General features: G+C 40.0%; 1 protein-coding gene across 2 annotated transcripts in view; it reads right to left on the reverse strand.

The window, feature by feature from the left end:
- Positions 1 to 21,036, reverse strand: part of LOC140734215 (phosphatidylinositol 3,4,5-trisphosphate 5-phosphatase 2-like) — a 209,514-nt gene that overhangs the window by 33,277 nt on the left and 155,201 nt on the right. For both annotated transcript variants that reach the window (XM_073057895.1, XM_073057894.1), the window contains exons 14-22: positions 17,667 to 17,784; positions 16,296 to 16,392; positions 15,522 to 15,660; positions 14,132 to 14,231; positions 12,465 to 12,553; positions 8,227 to 8,308; positions 7,436 to 7,525; positions 5,111 to 5,224; positions 155 to 243 (exon numbers count right to left, since the gene is read on the reverse strand). In XM_073057895.1, the coding sequence (XP_072913996.1) occupies positions 155 to 243; positions 5,111 to 5,224; positions 7,436 to 7,525; positions 8,227 to 8,308; positions 12,465 to 12,553; positions 14,132 to 14,231; positions 15,522 to 15,660; positions 16,296 to 16,392; positions 17,667 to 17,784 (918 nt within the window). The remainder of the gene's footprint in view (positions 1 to 154; positions 244 to 5,110; positions 5,225 to 7,435; positions 7,526 to 8,226; positions 8,309 to 12,464; positions 12,554 to 14,131; positions 14,232 to 15,521; positions 15,661 to 16,295; positions 16,393 to 17,666; positions 17,785 to 21,036) is intronic.

A 21,036-nucleotide genomic window follows, 5' to 3' on the forward strand; every position in this document is an offset into this window, starting at 1 on the left:
TAGCCAGATGATGGTGAATCTGTGGAATTCCTTGCCACAGAAGGCTATGGCAGGACAAGTCCTTTCACATTCATCAACTCTAGATATAACATTGATCTTACTGTACTATATTGAATTGTATTACCAGCTTTCATTAGGATAGGCTGCAACCTACCATTGGCAACTGGTGTGCAGACCATTCAATTCTCAGAAATCCATGTTTAATGCAGATCTGGGTGCCATTATCCAAACTCTTCTTGAACTCTGTGAAGGGAAAATGCATTTCTGATAATCCAACATTACTAACACATTTTCATACATATCTTTTCTGTTAAACCAAACTCCTACTAAATACAACTGCTTGGAGGAACTCAATGAATTCAGCAGATAGGAAAGAAACATGATATTTCCGGTGAAAACCCTTCATCAGCATCTATTGACCCACCGAGTTACTTAAGTGGGTTACACATCTGCAGTCTCTTGTGTCTCTTTACTAAGTACAACAAAGAAGAGGGAGGTTCCATGTATTCAGCTTAATTTGCTATTTATTAATAAATCAGCCCTGATGGAATGGCAGAGCAGACTTGATGGGCCAAATATCCTATGTATTATGGTCCTATGGCCTATGTTCCATTTATAATAGTCATATTTACTTTAGTCATTTCAGTCTATAATCACACTTGAGAGACAAAGTTGCCTTTGGAAAGAGCTTGAAAAAAAGAACTGTTCAGCTGGCAATTTTACTATTGCTTAAAAGCACTTCCTTTGAGGGTCAGAGGAAAACAAACAATAGGCTAAATGTGTTATTTAAAGTGATTGAGCAAATAGCTCTTTCAATATAATTGCAAAGCTTCTGCCCTCGGTTAAAATGATGACAAATTTAGAACTCAGTGATATTGTCACATCATCGTTTCAGTGTGTGAGCACGTTGAAAGGGGCCTGTTTTGCTGTTGTTGTTTGTTTCATTGTTTCTGCTTGTGTTGTTCTGCTGAACATTATGGGCATTCTATGTTGGCACTGGGGCTGCACCAAGCACATCCTTGGCTGTGTTGGTTGTTAGCACAAATGATGCATTTACTTTATTTTTCGATATATATGTGATAAATTGACTCTGAATTAGCATAAAAGCAAAGATGATTGGAAGTGAATTAACTTATTCTGACTCAGATATGGACTGCTAATATTATTTTGCTATTGATTTCTTTCTACAAGTCTGTTTTTTTGGAGTGACCACTAAACTAATGAATTAGGTCTGATAAAGCAACAGTGAGTTTTAATAATGGACACAATTGAACAGCATTGTGGTGCACAATTGAAGGAAGTAAGTCATATACTGTAGATGCAGAAGATGGGTAGGAATGTACTGTATATACTGCATAACTTAATGCTTCATTTGTCTAGTAATGGAAAATCCAAATCAGTTGATTTTAGGGTCCCTTTCTTAGTGGGAAAAATTTGAAGTCTTTAGAGATAGAGAGGTGTTGAGTTTGCCAAGGAGGGCAATTGATGGGCAGTTAATATGTTAAATATAAAATGATAAAACAGCTTATTAAATGGACCTCACATTAACAACCATCATGACAGTAAGTCAGAATAGCTAATTTACACAAGATTTTCTCAACCGGGGTACCACGAGAGGTTGCTAGAGTTCCGCGAGAGATCGTCGTTAAAAAAATTATCATCCTTTTTTGAACTTCACTGGATGCTCGATACTAGCGCTCGCAGTGGTGGGCAGTGACCGGTCAGCCCCGTTAGTAATCTCGTTAGAGGTATCTCAGCCCAGCAGGCAGTGCGCAGTAGGACCGTGTTTATTTGATTGAATCCATTCTCAGTTTTTGACGGAAGATAGGGGAGGCCGTTGATAATTGATGAGCACTGTATTGCACGATGGTAGGCTGATGAGGAGTGCTGTATTGCTCAGGGGGGGCGACAGTAGGTTGATAATTGGTGAGCGCTGTATTGCACAGAGGAGAGGACTGTAGGTCGATGAGGAGCGTGAAGTTCATTTTCTGAGCATTGAATTGTCTCGCCCAACTTGGGCTGTGACATCAGCCTCTCCCTCCTGAATTACTTCCTCCATCTTCCCCTTACATGCCACCAACTGTCTTATGGCAGCAAAGAAACTCTACTGGTGTCATAGAAAATTGGAGAGAATTTTTCATTTTAAAGACAATCCAGTCTGGTGATTTTTGAAGAGGAAATGTGAAATGGAAGAGGAGGACTTTATGGTTAGGCCTACAGACAATTCTAATAAGAATCTTCTGAGTCATTTCATTGCACTAGTACAACAAAGGCACACAAAAAAGTCTGTCTTTACAATGAAAGCCACTTATGAATGGGTTTTACATGGACTGGTAATCCAGTTTGTCCTATTCTATTGTGCCCAGTCTGTGCCGAACAACAAGAACAGGTTTCACATGCTAGGTCTATATTTGAGCTTGGTCATGTCACTTAGTAAGGAAATGATTTTTCAAAGTCTTGTAAAAAACTGTGTTTTAGGCTCTATTTTTATTCATATCGCCTTGGCTTATGGTTTTTAGTAATTATATTCAACATTGCCAAAAAATGTTCATGTGGTAAATAGCATTAATTAAAATCAATTTACAACTTTTATTTAAATCAAATCTACTGAGCCTACCATTAGAAAAATTAAATCCCATTTTGGCTTAAGCTAGTTATTTAACAGTAATGTATTAAGTTTGTCTTATGAGTTTTAAAAATTTATGAAAGGGAAAGAAAGAGATTAATTTCAAGAAAGGTAAGCTAAGCTTAACCACCATTTTCTCCCCAAGACAAAATCATTCCATACTCAAAAGAACATTGACAATTACTTTTGGATTATTATATCTACAGCTTACTGATCACACTAATGTATTGTGAGCTGTAGATATAATAATTTTCACGCAGTGGTTCTCTGAGACCTGAAAATTATTTCAAGGGTTCCTTCAGGGCAAGAAAGGCTGGTCTAGACAGAATAGAACAATGAGGCGTAGTGTCAAGAGAATAGGTTGGCCACTTATGATTAATACCAAAAGAATCTTCATTATTTTTGGACTTTGTGAATCTTTGAAATTCTTTACTTTGAAAAACAATTGGTGCTCATTTCCTGAATATGGTCATAAATAAGATCAACTGGTGTTTTTGGACATGGCATCAAGGAATATTGCTGTTAAGGTATAAAGTGGAAGTGGTTTAATGGTTCAGCAGACTTGAGAAAACATATGGATTACACCTACTCTTGTGGGTGATGTTGGATGGACTTTTTAATGTAGAATAAAATGGTGAAAGCAGTAGTGGCCCAGGAGTGACATTAATCAAACAAAACTAGTTGGTTGATGTATCACCAACTGTCTATACTTTTGAGCTATCTTAAACTTGACCCTAATTCTCCTCCATCTTGAAAGTATTTGAGGTACAATTTAACTATCATAATAAGGCCTAAAACGTTCTTTAAGGTCTAACGGAGACTGACTGGTTTTCCTATGTCTCTAGGAAATAGGCTGCTCAAGATGGAAAAGAACAGATTATAGAGAGGTGAGTGTCCTGACACCATGTCCTGCGGATCAGATGGGACTTTACTTCTTCCTTCCCAGTTTTCTCTCTTTAAGATGACATGTTTCCAGATGGCAGGTCGCAGGTCAACGACTCTCTTGCCCTACTCTTCCCCTCAGTCTAAGTATAATTTTCATCAACTGGGGACAAGGATCTTCCTAAGACTTCTGTGCAGCCATGCTGGGTGAAGATCTTAGCAAACAAATACTTATCAGGTTAAGTGTCAGGGCCACAAGGCTTGACATAAGTTAAGAAAAAGGGCATAAAATCTAGGCATTGGAACAAATGCTTTGGAACTCTATGATTCACAAAAAGATCAGTGCTTTGACTCTCCCACGGAAAGTTCAAATGGTATGGCTACATATTTAACTAATATTAATAATTATTATTGCAATATATAGATGCAATATTACTGAGTGTTATAACTTTATTTTGAGTAAATGATACATTGCTAAACATTCTTCCTTGAACAATTTTCCTCCTCCTACTTTACCATCCTAAATCTTGATTCCCCCATTGGTTGGTTTTGGGATTGCAGACATTTCTGCTATTTCATCCAGTAACCTGCCATTGCAGGGAAGGTCATTTTCTGCAAGGGCATTTCTTGTTGCTGTTTCCACAATTTGCTTGTTTTTATGTGAGTTGGGGGGAGTCTGATGCTCCTGTTGCTGTTTGCACAATTTGTTTTTTTTTTAGCGTGGGTTGATTGATGCCCTTGTTGCCATTTGCACAATTTGGTTTTTTTTTGTGCGTGGGGTGATTGATGTTCTTGTTGCTGTTTGCGTGTCTTTTTTTTGCGCATGGAGAAGTGTGATGTTCTTATTGCTATTTGTGTGATTTTTTTGTGCATGAAGTTTTGATGTTTTTCTTTGTGGCCACCACATTTTTGTTTTTGTTTTGTGGCTGTCTGGAGAAGATGAATCTCAGAGTTGTATACTGCAAACATACTTGATAATAAAAGTACATTGTACCCTGAATAAAGGAAGTAACGATGGACAAGGTGCAGCCTGTCTGATTGAAGTCAACACAAAGGAAAATTAGATGGTGTGCACAGTGGGTGGCTGGATGACTATTGGTTATTCTAGGTTATGGCTGAAATAAATTTTTAACCCTACCACAATATACAGATGTTTTAACATATGGAAAAGAGCTGCATCTTCTAACATTTGCTCGCTAAAAAAAAAAATTGGAAGTGGTGTTCAGTATGTGGCCACTGTTAAATATTAAGGAGAGAAGGCAACTTTCCATGAAATTAGCATGATAATCAGGGACACTATATCATTGACTGTGATTTGAAAACATTGAACATTGAATGGGAGAAGAGATACAACCAGTAGAATGATCTTCTGCTGCTAACTTCTAAGTTCTATGTTCTCTCATTTCAGCCCAGAGACTGAGGCTGATAGTGGAGAAGTTGGATTGCAGTCAAACAATTCTTGAAAACCTAAACTTGAATCTAAATCCATGTCTGCAGGACTGAATCATTGGGGTACCTCTCCATTGAATGAAAATGACCTTCCATGAGAATTAAAGATTTGATGATAATATTAACAAAATTGATGACTACACATTCCCGTACCTTCCAAACAACTAGAATGAAATTCAATGAAGAACTTTGTTTTGCAAGTTGTCTTCACAATGGCCTCAATAATTTCAAACTCAATGCAAGCTTGTCCAGAACTGTTACAAGGGCCTGAAAAAAACATGAATTAACATAATTAATTGAAGTTAAAAATATCTGAAATACAAGAAAAACTTGCATTAACATAGAATCTCTAACCCAGACTCATGAACATACAAATACAACCATCATTATCTATGATGGTTGGCACTGTGATGCAGTCCATAGAGATGCTCATCTCATAGCTCCAGTCACCTGGGTTGATTCCTGACCCAGGGTGCTGTTTGCTGGTTTTCTCTTTAACCCAGAGATGAATTTCCTACAGTCATTGCAGTGTTTCCCCATATCCCAAAGACACGCAGGCTTAAAGGTCAACTAGCCAGTCTAATGTTTCCCCAGTATGCAGTGAGTGGCAGTAGGTGAATCAGAGGTAGTTAATGGGAAAATTGGACTAGTGTAGAATTAATATAAAAGGGTGGTTGATGATTGGTGTAGACTCAATGGGCCAAAAAGCTTTTCATGTTGCATGTCTATATGACTAAATCTACATTATACATGTTATGCTTCAAAATATTCATCTTATGATTCAGAAGTATACCATGGCAGAACTGTTTATATAACAGTTATAAGAATCTAAATGACCATTGATAGGTGTAGAATGAAAAGAACATAAAGAACTATCATGAAGCTTAAATAATAATTTAGCTCAATAAATGTAACTATTTTTAATGATCTATACTAGCACCTTTTCACAATATAATTTGTTCCTTTGTGTCTCCAACACAAGTTTGAAGTTTATTGAACACTTGAAAGTTTACAGTTGTCTTATCAAGCTGATTCCTAACTACAATCCTTTTTCACAAATTTTAATTGGTTTCCCCTCAAATTCTTTGACAACCATGTGGATTCTTTCTGTCATCATGAAAGGATTTTCCAGACAGGGTTTATCTAACTTCTAAAACACTTCCACTTACAAGTACTGTGCAAAAGTCTTAGGCATCCTTGATTTTTTAAAATGTTTTCAGATGGTATGGCCTCTACAGACCCTGATCTCAAAATCATTAAAACTGTTTGGGATTATCTGGAAAGACTGCACCAAGTGAGACAGCCAAAGTCTGCAGAAGAACTGTGGCAAGTTCTCTAAGGTGCTTGGAACAACCCATCAGCAGATTTTCTTATAAAACTGCTCAACAGTGTACCTGAAAGAATTGATGCAGTTCTGAAGGTAAATGGTGTTCACACCAAATATTAATTTGTTTTATTTGTTTTTACTGCTTACTGCTCTTTGTAATAATCTTTTGTTATTTAGAAACATTCCATTCCAATATTTTTGAAGACATCGTCGCTTTACAGAATTGTTTAGCTGTGCCTAAGACTTTTGTACAGTACTGTAATTGGAATGTTCAATAATGAAATAACCCTGGCTGAATGCCTGTGTTTTTCCAGGTATAAAAATGCTTTTGTTCATTTAATGAAAATGCTCACATTATGTAACATTATAGAGTTATAGTGCTCAATAGTACATGGACAATCCCTGTACATCTAACTTCCTTACTTACACCTTTAAGTGCAAAATTTTCCTCTGCTTCAATAACAGACAAACAAGAGAAGACATTGAATATTGAATCATTATAGCATTTCAAAAATCACTAATCACTAATGTGCCAATAGTATTTTTTATTATTTTTTTTATGAATTAAGAACACTTTTTTCTTGGCAAACTCATTCCCACACATTTACTTGAGACATCTCTCTGTATGACAATGCCATGCACTTTAGTTGTAACCTCAGAGCTTATATGTTTATTTACTTTGATTAAATCTGGAAGTCCTCATCAGAAGAAAGTTTTATTCCATCACACAAAATGCTGGGGGAAATCAACATATCAGGCAGTATCTCTGGAAATGAATAAGCAGTTGCCATTTCAGGTCCTAATGAAGGGTCTTGGCCTGAAACATCAACTCTTTATTCCTTTCCATAGCTGCTGCCTGACCTGCTGTGTTCCACCAACATTTTGTGGATGTTACTCTGGATTTCCAGCATCTGCAGAATCTCTTAGATTTGTTCCATCATAGATTTGTCCCCAAGTGGAAGAAATGGAAGACACGTGTATCCCACAGTGTTGACCCCAGAAGTGTAAGCATAACTTAGATCCATATAAAGAGCTAACCATGCAGTCATGAGCAACACACACAAATGCTTCTACCGAATCTCATGTGTTGATGAATCATGAAGTCATGTAATGCAGTACAACTTATCAGGTTCATCATTTGGTTCTTATACCTTTCTTAGATACAAACTGGGAAGTTACTCCAACTTCAAATGTAGAGAAGACAGGTGAATGGTCACTGGTCATGATGTCATCTGTGCAGCCTGCAGGAATGGAAGAGAATGAAATGTTACTCTCTGTGTTGTAGGGCTAAGTTGAACCAATGCCACCAGCCAGCGGAAGTGGTGGATATGGGTTTGATTTCATCAGTTACGAGAAGCTTGGAAGATACATGGAGGGATGGGGTATGAAGGGCTTTGGTTCGGGCCTAGGTCAATAGGCCTAGGCAGATTAATAGTTCAGCACAGACTGAATGGGTCAAAGGAACTGTTTCTGTGCTGTAATGTCCTCTGTCTCTATGATTCTCAATGCTCAGGTAACTTCTGAGTACATGTGCAGGAGCTAATATTTATTTGCAGCATTACTCAAGAAATCAGGTGCACAGGGGTTAAAAAAACGTTCATCTACACTTTTGAAAAAACACAAATAACAAGCGGTTCGCAAACAATTTTTTATTGCCTTGAAAACTAGCTTCAAGCAGCTGCTGTGTTAAGTTTAAAGCTTTGTTTATTATAATTCATGGACACAGTATGCTCGCACGTGCAAAATATGCCCTCATTTAGTGCTGGGTTTGTTCTCGAAAAACATAAGTAGCTGCAGTGTTTACATTTGAAAGGTTGCTGCAGTTCACCTTAGAGGGAGATGTCAGAGAAGGAATGGCCAGAGGACCATGGACAATCCTTTCCAATTAATCTCCTTTCTTTTATTAGCGGAGGAAACACTCACGAGGATTGAGTTTACTCACCGTATGAAGTACATTGATTATATGTCTCGGGGTAGGATTTCCACAGGACTCTATCGCACCAAGAAGGAACATTTATCCTTATCTATAACAGAGACAAAGAACATCAATAAGGAAAGCTTTGGTTTTCTGCTTTTTTTTTTACCTGAATAATGCATAGAAATTTGCATTTCATTCAAAAAGCCTAGCTCCTGAATGTGAGGATTTACAAAGCACAAACCAATATATCTAAAATTTCTCTAACTCTCTTTCAATATCTCTGCATTAACTCAAAATTTTGATGGTTTTCCTCTCCACAGATGCTATCTGATGCTATCAGGTGTCTGCAGTGTTGTCTGCTATTATCTGTTCCCCTGTTAAATGCAAAATATATTGGCTTCAAGTGGAAAATAAAATCTGATGGCATGTTGATCTACGGTCTCACCTGATCTTGAATAACACTTTCAGGAACTTTCCCAAGGAAACCACAAAACAGTAGAGCAACATTTGCCCTAGAAATGAGGATGGATGTTGAGGAGTGGGTCAGAGGGATCTCCAGTGTGTTTGAACTCCCATACATCTTCAACAACCTTGCCCATGTGACAAATTAGCCCAGAGTAACACATACAAAATAGTGGAGTAACTCAGCAGGTCGAGCAACATCTATGGAAAGGAATAAATAATTTGACCAGGACTGGAAAGGGAAGGGGAAGAAGTCTAAATAAGGAGTTGGGTGAGGGAAGGAGTAGAAGCTAGGAGATGATAGGGGAAGCCAGGTGAGGTGGAAGATAACTAGTGGAGGGAGGGGCAATAAGGAGAGAAGCTAGGAGGTGATTGGTGGAGAAAGTCAAGGGTTGAGGATGAAGGAAGCTGAAATAGAGGAGAGTAGACTAAGGGAAAAAGAGGAGGAGGAGGGGCACTAGATGGAGATGGTGAGGAGAAGAGTAGGGTTAAGAGAAGAGCCAGAATGGGGAATGAAAAAGGAGAGAAGGGGGAGGTGGGAGAAACTATTTGATGTTAGAGAAATCAAACTTCATGCCAACAAGTTAGACACCATCAAGGTGGAATATGAGGTGGAAGACTCGCCTCCAAGCTGAGAGTGACCTCATCGTGGTAATAGAGGAATCTTATAGACTGACATATCAGAATGGGAAAGGTGACTTCTTGTTACAGATGAATTAGCCCAAACTAGAGTGCCCCAAACTACTGCAGTCTGCAGGCTAATCAAAGAGACAATAATTGAGTATACATTCCAGAAATTATTTTAATGAAAAAGGCTACACTCCGTGAAATGGAGTTTCTGATTAATTTTCCATAATGGTGACTAAAGAACTTTAATATTGGCAAATACTGTATGCAGGATACTGATCTGGTAGTATTTAATCTTTAATTCCCACATCCTTCCCAAATCTGCTCAATATGCTCCTGATCAGAATCAGAATCAGATTTATTGTCACCGGCATGTGTTGTGAGATTTATTAACTTAGCAACAGCAGTTCAATGCCATACATAATATAGGAGAAAAATAATAATAAATAGATAAATAAGTAAATCAATTACAGTAGGTATATATTGAATAGGTTAAAAATCATGCAAAACAGAAATAACATATATTAAAAAAGTGAAATAGTGTTCACAGGTTCAATGTCCATTTAAGAATCGGATGGCAGAGGGGAAGAAGCTGTTCCTGAATTGCTGAGTGTGTGCCTTTAGGGTTCAGTCCCTCCTACCTGATGGTAACTTTGTGTGACGGGATATTAGAGGGAATAGTTTTCTCCTGGATGCCCCATTACTATAAAAGTTGACTGAGTGAATGCCGTGTGACCTGTGATGTCATCAGTTAATTATTAACTATTGCAGAATGAATATAGGCCTTGGCTAGGGAGAAGTGTGTACTAAAATATGTGGGCCAATTACCGAATGAGACATACACAAAGATATCATAGCAACACACACAAAATGCTGGTGAAACGCAGCAGGCCAGGCAGCATCTATAGGAAGAAGCACAGTCGACGTTTCGGGCCGAGACCCTTTGTCAGGACTAACTGAAAGAAGAGATAGTAAGAGATTTGAAAGTGGGAGATCCAAAATGATAGGAGAAGACCGGAGGGGGTGGGTTGAAGCTAAGAGTTGGAAAGTTGATTGGCAAAATGGATACAGAGCTTGAGAAGGGAGAGGACCATGGGATGGGAGGCCTAGGGAAAAAGAAAGAGGGAGGGAAGCACCAGAGGAAGATGGAGAGCAAGCAAGGAGTTATTGTGAGAGGGGCAGAGAGAGAAAAGAGAGAGAGGGAAAAGAGAAAAAAGGGAAATAAATAAATAAATAGATAGATAGACAGATAAATAAGGGATGGGGTAAGAAAGGGAAGAGGGACATTAACGGAAGTTAGAGAAATCAATGTTCATGCCATCCGGTTGGAGGCTACCTAGATAGAATATAAGGTGTTGTTCCTCCAACCTGAGTGTGGCTTCATCTTGACAGTAGAGGAGGCCATGGATTGACATATTAGAATGGGAATGGGACGTGGAATTAAAATGTGTGGTCACTGGGAGATCCTGCTTTCTCTGGCGGACAGAGCGTAGGTGTTCAGCGAAATGGTCTCCCAGTCTGCGTCGGGTCTCACCAATATATAAAAGGCCACACCAGGAGCACCGGACACAGTATACCACACCAGCCGACTCACAGGTGAAGTGACACTTCACCTGGAAGGACTGTCTGGGGCCCTGAATGGTGGTGAGGAAGGAAGTGTAAGGGCAGGTGTAGCACTTGTTCCATTTACAAGGATAAGTGCCAGGAGGGAGATCGGTGGGAAGGGATGGGTGGGGGGAAATGAATAGACAAGGGAATCACATAGGGAGCGATCCCTGCGGAAAGCAGAAGGGGGGGGGAGGGAAAGATGTGCTTGGTGGTGGGATCCCATTGGAGGTGGCGGAAGTTATGAAGGATTATACGTTGGACCCGGAGGCTGGTGGGTTGGTAGGTGAGGACAAGGGGAACTCTATCCCGAGTGGGGTGGCAGGCAGATGGGGTGAGGGCAGATGTGCTGGAAATGGGAGAGATGCGTTTGAGAGCAGAGTTGATGGTGGAAGAAGGGAAGCCCCTTTGTTTAAAAAAGGAAGATATATCCTTTGTCCTGGAATGAAAAGCCTCATTCTAAGAGTAGATGCGGCGGAGACGGAGGAACTGTGAGTAGGGGATAGCATTTTTGCAAGAGACAGGGTGGGAAGAGGAATAGTCCAGGTAGCTGTGAGAGTCTGTAGGCTTATAGTAGATATCAGTAGATAAGCCATCTTCAGAGATAGAGACAGAAAGATCAAGAAATGGGAAGGAGGTGTCAGAAATGGACCAGGTAAATTTGAGGGCAGGGTGAAAGTTGGAGGTAAAGTTAATAAAATTAACAAGCTTAGCATGCATGCAGGAAGCAGCACCAATGCAGATGTCAATGTAGCGAAGGAAAAGAGGGGGACGGATACCCATATAGGCTTGGAACATGGACTGTTCCACAAAGCCAACAAAAAGGCAGGCATAGTTGGGACGCATACGGGTGCCCATGGCTGCACCTTTGGGCATAGCTGGTACCCATGGCTATACTTGTGCACACCTACCACCAGGGGAGAGTGACATGGTGCAGTGTCCAGTCCGGAGTGAGTGCTGCCCCCAGTGGTCACTTGGCAGAAGACAAGCTGAATTGTGATCAACTGCAGATTCCTGCGTCATTCATGGACTCAGGCTTTGGGTTATTTGTTTGTATGGCTGTATTTTACTGATATCTTACTTGCGTTTTCTATCTTGTATGCATTATATGTACTTTGTGCTGCGTCTGACTGTTGGTCTATGTTTTGCACCTTGGCTCCAGGGTTCCACTGTCTCATTTGACCGTATATGTGGGTATTCGTGTATGGTCGAATTGAACTTGAATTGAATAAAAGACTGTGTGAAAGTGTCTAATTTCTAAATGTATGCCCTTATCAATATTGTGCTCTTGTCCCTGCTCATTTTTGTATAATACCCTTAGGCTGCAATATTTAATTCTCAATCATTTCCATTTTATAGTCAATTTCCTGTGCCTTCAGAACTAAATTTGTTCTCCAAACTCCCATGCTTATTCTAAATATGCAGACCGCTTCCATAATTTTGTGTTCTGTTGGCCTTCTTGCAACATCCACCTCTGCCTCTTTGACACTCTGCTAGTAGTGTGCTTGAGCAGCAAATAGGAAGTGAAGGCATTAAGTTAAGAGAACAAAGAGCTAAATCATACATACTCCAGTAGTTTTATGCTTCTGCCATGAGTAGGTGTCTCTGGTGTTCCGCTCATATCGATAGGTAGGAGGGAAAGTGATTTCTTCTTCACCTGTCGGATGTAGAAAGAAGGTCACGAGGGCAAAGATTGTGTCCAATAATGGAAAAGTTAATGGCTCATAACAAATACACTTCATCAGTAACATAGACCATAAGACCATATAATGTGGTAATTATTACACGTGACTAATGTGTATCTTAACTTCCTATAAATGCTGCATATCACCAAAGATGATCAAAAACTGCCTTATAGATTGTTAGTTACTGCACTCACTAAAGATATGAAACAAATTCATATGAGTCATCATCAGTAATTCTGACAAAACATATGTCTGTAAGGCCAAAAATATATTTTGCAATTAAATATTGTTTCCATATGTAGAGTACGTCTTACATGACTAAACAGCAGAAAGAGTAAAATTTGCATGATAATCTCTATCCTTTCTCGTAACTCTTCATGCATGGACTAACACTAAGGATGTTCCACTTCATTTGAAGTTCTGTGCCTTCTTAGCTCAATATGAAGTGTTGTGTAACTAGCTGCCGTAGACATTCTCACTGAGTTCAAAGTAAGGTTTTTTTCTAACATCTTCTTTGCCCATGATCTCAAAACTACAGAATTCCTTCATTCAGTAACTAACTGCACCTGAAGATGGTGGAATGAAGTCCACTCTGTAGATGAGCACCAAAATCAAGGCTCACGTTTTAGTGCAGCACTGAAGGAATTGAATTTGACATCTTTGAAGATGAGACTTTAAAATGGTCCCTATCTGCATGCAGATTTTTGAAGGGATCATGAGAAGTTAGCTACCCTCAGCCAGTGCGTGACTGGTACACACTTAAATTTGTCATTGCTATTGGTTAAAGCTTTCTATGCACAAATTATTAAAAGAAATCACCTGCATTGCAACAACCACAGTACAAGCAAAAATACCCAGTGCTGGATTTAAAGTGGTTTTGCATACAAAACTATACTGTATAAATGCAAACCTTTATTCCCCTGAGTTTCACTTGCCCACAGTTTATTCATTTCTCAATTTTAACGTCATTGGTATTTCACCTTGGGAAGAAATGACGTTAACTATATGGTGCAGTAACCATGTTTTGCCATATGAACTAAACTCGAAGATGGTCAACAATGTATTTAGCTGGATAGAATTTACAGAACAGGATGTGAAGTAGGTTTCATTTTGGCTCCGCTGCAATCCGAAAGTCACAAGTACCTCAGATGTTGAGATGCCTGGACATTTAAACATTTATTTATTGATTGTTTGTTTTAGAGATTACGAGTGAACAATTCCTCCAGCCCAACGAGCCACACCACTCAGCGACCTACCTAATTAACACTAGCCAGATCACAGGAAAATTTACAGTGTCCGATTAACCTACTAACCAGTATGTCATTGGATTGTGGGAAGAAACCAGAGCACCTGGAGGAAACCCTTGTAGTTCACGGAGAGAACATACAGACTCCTTACAGATGGTGCCAGAACTGACTCCAATCTCTGGAACAGCCCAAGCCGTAACAGCATCCCGCTAGCTACTATTGTATCATGGCAGTCTATACTTATATATTTGAAAACAACATAGCAAAAATTTCATACATTTATATCATGAAAATTGTACTCACTGAAGTTCAAGAACACTTTTCCTTTCTCTTGTTCCAAATTCAGTTGGTCCACAGTCAGTATTGCTTCAAATTCCTTTTTGCTGATGTAGTTTAAAATATCCTAAACGATAAAGTATATAAGATTCTCTTCATTGGATTGGGTGCCCAAAAGAACATTTTTCCTCTCATATCATCTATCTTCCACCCTAAAGTTCACTCCATCTTCCACCCGAAAGTTCATTTCACCTTCCACCTGAAAGTCCACTCCACCTTCCACCTTAAAGTTCACTCCACCTTCCACCCTAAAGTTCACCCCACCTTCCACCTTAAAGTTCACTCCACCTTCCAACGTGGTTTTATTCCCTCAAGTGTTTTCAAGTTATGCTCCAGCTGTTTACCACAACCCTCATCACGACTCAAGAACATTCCCACAGATTACAGCTTGGACATTAGAAGGTGATCATCATGATTTATATCTGGGTGTTCTCTGGAAGGGAATGAAGGATGAAAGGATGCAAGGGTCTTCTGCTTACTTTTTACCCTCAGTTGAAAGGAGAAGAAATCTACATTGAGCCACAACACAACTTATAGTAGCAACCAATGAACAGGAGCTTCACAAAATCCAGCAGATACATCCTACTCCTTTACCACAAAACTTACTCCTTCCAGAGAAGAGGAAATGTTCCTCCAGAGGCACAATATCACAGGGGTGCAGCAATAGAGCTTCTCAGTTACCCAATGGACATCCCTGATGGCCTAGATAGAGGGAATGTGCAGAGGCGATTTCCTCTGGTGGGGGAATCTATGACCAGAGGGCACAGCCTCCGAATACAAGGGCATTCCTTTAGAGCAGAGGAGAGAAGGAATTTTTTTAGGAATCTATTGAATTAATTTCCACAGATGGCTGTGGAGGCTAAGTCATTGGATATATCTAAAACAGAGGATGATAAGTTCTTGATTAGTAAGGGTGTGAAAGGTTATGTAGAGAAGGCAACAGAATGGGGTTGAGAAGGGTAATAAATCAGCTATGATGGAATGGCTGAGTAGACTCAATGGACTGAATAGCCTAATTTTGCTTTTCTGTCTTATAGCCCTATGAGCCTCCCAGCTGTACGGTTGTGACTCCACCTTGAGCATATTGCAAAATGTGACTGACTCTGAACTATTACACTGACTGTGTGAAAGTGTCAAGCCAATGAATAATTTAACAAGATTGCAGTGTAAAGGAGTGTGAATGGGTGCAGGTATATAAATGTGTTTCTGGAGGAAGAAAGAACTAAGGGAAGCAGTGAGCAGCCAATGAATTGGAGATTTTGAGAGAACTGGATAGAGTTAGCTAGCATTCCCTATTCTTTTCTTTGTCCATGTGGCCATCAGGCTTCCAATAAAGCAGAAAGGAAGTCAGGAGTACCTGGATGTCCATATCAAGTCGATAGTTTAGGTCACCAAACCAGAAGATGTGAGTGAAGCGCAGAGCAATGTCAAAAGAACCGAGTTTCTTATCGCCCAATGATAACAATCGGAGAATATCCAAATAGTTCTGGTTTCGCCTGAAATGGAACCAACAGAGGAAATTTACATCCAAGATAGGTCAGGTTAAAGTTGCAGACACCAACACTAAATGTGCATGGGGTGATTCATAACTAGATCCCAAAGTATGCATCACGTCATGAGGAGAATGGTCCACTCAAAAACAGTCCCATAAAACCTTGCAACTCCTTGATCCATAAAATGACTCCAACCCTCTTAAAATCTTTCCCTCTCCACGTCCTAAGTCTCATGTAGCTCACTGTAGAAAACAGACAATTTTTCTTTTTCTCTGATCCAGTTTACCTGGATTCACTGCTATAGCTCAAAACCAAAGCCAACTCATGCCTCACTGCTATTCAAGGTGGACACCTTGCCATCGCTCTCAACAATGCTAGGCCAAAGTAGACATGTAGGTCAAATTTCTCCAACCGCACAATGCAACATTATGTTCTGCCATTTTATTGCGGTTGGGGTTAACAGTGAGCTTAGTAAAATTTCAATATTCTATGTCAAATCAATACTAGAAAGACAAGCAGCTCCCTTGCACAGATCAGCCAGCACTAAGCTATGCACTGAGGTGGTTCAAAAGCCTGATGGTTGAACAGTCTATTCCCCAATCTGACTTCAACTGGCTAAAATAAATTAGTCTATATACCTGAGAACTTTTTCACTCCCAGACGTTAAATGACAGTTGACAAAACCCAGGGATGTTCCATTGAAGAGGAATGAAACACCAACTGCTCCTTTATTCCCTGAAGAGAAAAGACACATCAGGGTTGGTATAGGTTACATGCTTTCACCAGCCAGATAACAAACATTGAAACCTGCAGGGACGATATCAATTTTTGTCAAAAGCATAAGGTGTGAACTGTCATGTCACCTCTTTGTACAAACCATATTTCCAAAGGAAAACTCACTGTTTATTAATCCAAAGTCACGATGGGTGTATATAAAATTATGAGGGGGCAGCAGGGTGGCATAATGGTTAGCTTAATGCTATTACAGCTCCAGCAACCCAGGTTCCATTCTGCCTGCTGTCTGTAAGGAGTTTATACATTCTCCCTGTGAGTGTGTGGTTTCCTCTGGAACTCTGGTTTTCTGCCATATTCCAAAGATGGATGAATTAGTAGGTAAATTGGTCATATGGATGTAATTGGGTGGCATGGACTCACTGGGCCAGAGGGCCCGTAACCATGCCGTACCTCTAAATAAAATAAATACATAGAATAGGTAGTCAGAGTCTTTTTCCCAGGGTGCAAATGTCAAATATTAGTCAGTGTAGCTTTAAAGTGAGAGGAAGACAGTTTAAAGGAGAGAGAGAGAGGTAGATGCCTGACATGCCCTGCCAGGGGAAGTGGTGAAATTGAAACATTTAACAAGTGTACTGACAGGCATGTGAGCAGGTAGGCAAAGGAGGGATACAGCCCATGTGCAGATTGATGGGATTAGTCTGGATTGGCATTACAGTCGGCACACTTATCATAGGCTGAAGGGCCTGTTCCCGTGCAGTACTGTTCTATATCCTGTTGTGCAATACAGCCCATCAGTTCTGAATCAACGGCCCAAAATGTACATAATTTAATTAAGGACCAATGTTATATTTCATAAGGTCCCTCGGAATAGGCTTGTGTCGGTTGCACACTTCAAACCCAAAGTAATTTTTGCCTGAATTTATTTAATCTGATTTACCTGTAACATTTGAAGAGCCCAAATGCTGAAATGCAAGTGTGATTTATTTAGCATTCTCAATAATTATGCGGCTTCCTATTGCTATTAAACTGCACTTTTCTGCATCATGTGCTCTCTACCGCCTCAGATTCCTGCAGATGATATTCAGAAATACCAGTCAAATCGTGCATGAGGCAGTTTATGGTTTCCAAATTTAACATGGGAAAAAAAATCGCCAGTGAATTTTTGTCCTCTTCTCAGATCTTTCCAAGATTTTAGCCCAATTCTAATTCCTTGGCGATTCTAAACACCAGTTTCCTGTTTCAGCCCAGAAGATTCCAACATCACAATTACTTACCAAATGTATTTGCTATTCCAGTTTTCACACTGGAGACACTGACTTGACTGACTCGATTCTCGTGGTCTGGTTTAATCAGCACTGCGATTTTAATACTCCACAGCGAATGTGTGGCTACCTATAAGACAGGCATATTAATGAGTGATAGAGCAGAATATCAACAAAATAAAAACTAGAAACAGCTCAATGGTGTCTTACAAAGATTAATTTTCAGCACCTGGAATGGCCTACCTCTCTGCAAAGAATGTTTGAACAAGTTTTCATGTGAAGTGCTGTCATAGTAAAAGGCAGCAACATCAGCCTTCTCAGTCCTCAGAAATCCATTTATTAATAATAAAATACTAAAATATACTCTTTCAATGTTTTTGTGGAAAGTGTAAGCAAGCATTGAACCATTTGTTGTTATTGGAATTGTTATTGTTATTGTTATTTGTAATTGTTATTGTTGTTATTGGAATGAATCTAAACATAAGTTTTCTTGCCACTGAAGTGGGGAAGGTTTGCGGGGTGGAGGGGGGGGGGGGGGGTGAAAAGGGAATCTTCAAAATCATTCCTTCAAAAGAGACATAAAATTTGTCCAGAAAAGTTGAACCCTAAGACTGAGACTTCACCAATTAAATGCAAGGACATCTGAGTTATTACAACTATATGAACTATGACAATTATTGGGGAGTAAGGGCAAGTTCTTTCTTAAGATCCAGAACCAGTATCTTCTGATCATTACAATGTCTCCCAAACCTAAATGTCTCCTTTTTCTTTTGAACGTATTCAGGCAGTATTGCTTCTCTAGTATTTTTCACTGAGGTGCAGTACATTTCATTATTAATTTTGGGGACTTGAGTATCAAGGCCAGCATAGATTGCCCTTTACTAATTAACTTTCAGCCACCTTCTTGGACCACCACAATCCTTCTGGTGAAAGTGCTACCACAGTGGCACCTTCACCAGAAGCACAAGAGAAACAAGAAACAGAATATATTTCCGAGCTTGGAGTGGAACGTGCTTTTAGCGGTTTTCCTATGCACTTACCACCCTCATCTTGCCACGTTGTGGTGCAGAAGGGTTTGGGAGCTGCCATCTGATGAAGCAATTGAAGACGGTTGTGCAGAAATCATTGCCATGAGGAACTCCAGTAAAGAGGTCCTAGGGATGGGTTTATTTGACCTCAAAAATCACAACTATGTTTTGTTGTGTGCAAGAATTCAAACTCTTCCCTTGATGCTTCACCTTTATCATTTGATGAAGTGCTGCTTTGTTTTCAAAAGCAAAAACTTGTATATCATAAACACGAGAAAGTCTGAAGATGTTGGAAATACAAAGCAATATCCTTCTTTCCCTATACCCCACTCTTACCATTCACTTCTTCCCACCTGCCTATTACTTCTCCCTGGGTCCCCTCTTCCTCCTCTCCTCTTGTTTTCCTTTTCCCTCTTCTATCAGATTATTTCTTCTCCAGTCCTTGACCTTTCCCACCCACCTAGTTTCACCTATCACCTTCCAGCTAGCCTCTTTCCCCTCCGCTCAACGTTTATTTTGGCATCTTTCCCCATCCTCCTCAGTCCTGATGAAGGGTCCCAGCCTGAAACGTCGACTGTTTACTCTTTTCTATCGATGCTGTTTGACCTGCTCATAACGACAATCCTTCCAAAGCGAAACCCAATAGCATGAATGGCAGCGATGCTTCACTACCAAATGGACTCAACGCCTTCTAAGCCCGCTTTGAAAGAGAGAATATAACTAAGGCTGTGAAGATCCCTGTTGCACCTGGTGACCCTGTGATCTCTGTCTCAGAGGCCAATGTTAGGCTGTCTTTAAAGAGCGTGAACCCTCGCAAGGCAGAAGGTCCCGATGAAGTACCTGGTAAGGCTCTGAAAACCTGTGCCAACCAACTGGCGGGAGTATTCAAGGATGTTTTCAACTTCTCACTGCTATGGATGGAAGTTCCCACTTGCTTCAAAAAGGCAAAAATTATTACCAGTACCTAAGAAGAATAATGTGAGCAGCCTTAATGACTATTGCCTGGTAGCACTCACATTATGAAATGCTTTGAGAGGTTGGTCATGACTAGACTGAACTCCTGCCTCAGCAAGAACCTGGACCATTGCAATTTGCCTATCGCATAATAGGTCAACAGCAGATGCAATCACAATAGCTCTTCACACAGCCTTAGACCATCTGAACAACACAAACACCTATGTCAGGATGCTGTTCATCGACTATAACTCAGCATTCAATACCATCATTCCCACAATCCTGATTGAGAAGTTACAGAACCTGGGCCTCTGTATCTCCCTCTGCAATTGGATCCTCAACTTCCTAACTGGAAGACCACAATCTGTGCAGATTGGTGATAACATTTCCTCCTCACTGACGATCAACACTAGCGCACCTCAGGGGTGAGTGCTTAGCCCACTGCTCTACTCTCTATAAATTTGCTGACAATACAACCATTGTTGGTAGAATCTCAGGTGGTGACAAGAGGACATACAGGAGTGAGATATGCCAACTAGTGGAGTGGTGTCGCAGCAACGACCTGGCACTCAATGTCAGTAAGACGAAAGAACTGATTGTGGACTTCCAGAAGGTAAGACGAAGGAACACATGTCAATCTTCATAGCGGAATCAGAAGTGGAGAGAGTGTGCAGGTTCAAGTTCCTGCATGTCAAGATCTCTAAGGATCTATCATGGTCCCAACATATCGATGCAGTTATAAAGAAGGTAAGGCAGTGGCTATACTTCATTAGGGGTTTGAAGAGATTTGGAATGTCAACAAGTACACTCAAAAACTTCTATAGATGTACGGTGGAGAGCATTCTGACAGGCTGCATCACTGTCTGGTATTTGGGGGGGGGGGGGGTGTTGGTGTTACTGCTCAGAACCGAAAGAAGCTGTAGAGGGTTGTAAATTTAATCAGCTCCATATTGGGTACTAGCTTACAAAGTACTCAGGACATCTTTAGGGAGCAGTGTCTCAGAAAGGCACCATCCATTATTAAGGACCTCCAGCACCCAGGGCATGCCCTTTTCTCACTGTTACCATCAGGTAGGAGGTACAGAAGCCTGAAGGCACACACTCAGCGATTCAGGAACAGCTTCTTCCCCTCTGTCATCTGATTCCCATATGGACATTGAACCCTTGGACACTACCTCACATTTTTTAATATATAGTATTTCCATTTCTTGCATGATTTTTGAACTATTCAATATACTCATACTGTAATAGATTTACTTATTTATTTATTATTATTATTATATCTTGTAATTTTTTTCTTTTATATTTTGCATTGCATTGAACTGCTGCTGCTAAGTTAACAAATTTCATGTCACATGCCGGTGATAATAAACCTGATTCTGATTCTGATGAGTTCCTCC

Source organism: Hemitrygon akajei, chromosome 10 (genome assembly GCF_048418815.1).
Source record: "Hemitrygon akajei chromosome 10, sHemAka1.3, whole genome shotgun sequence".
NCBI lineage: Eukaryota > Metazoa > Chordata > Chondrichthyes > Myliobatiformes > Dasyatidae > Hemitrygon > Hemitrygon akajei.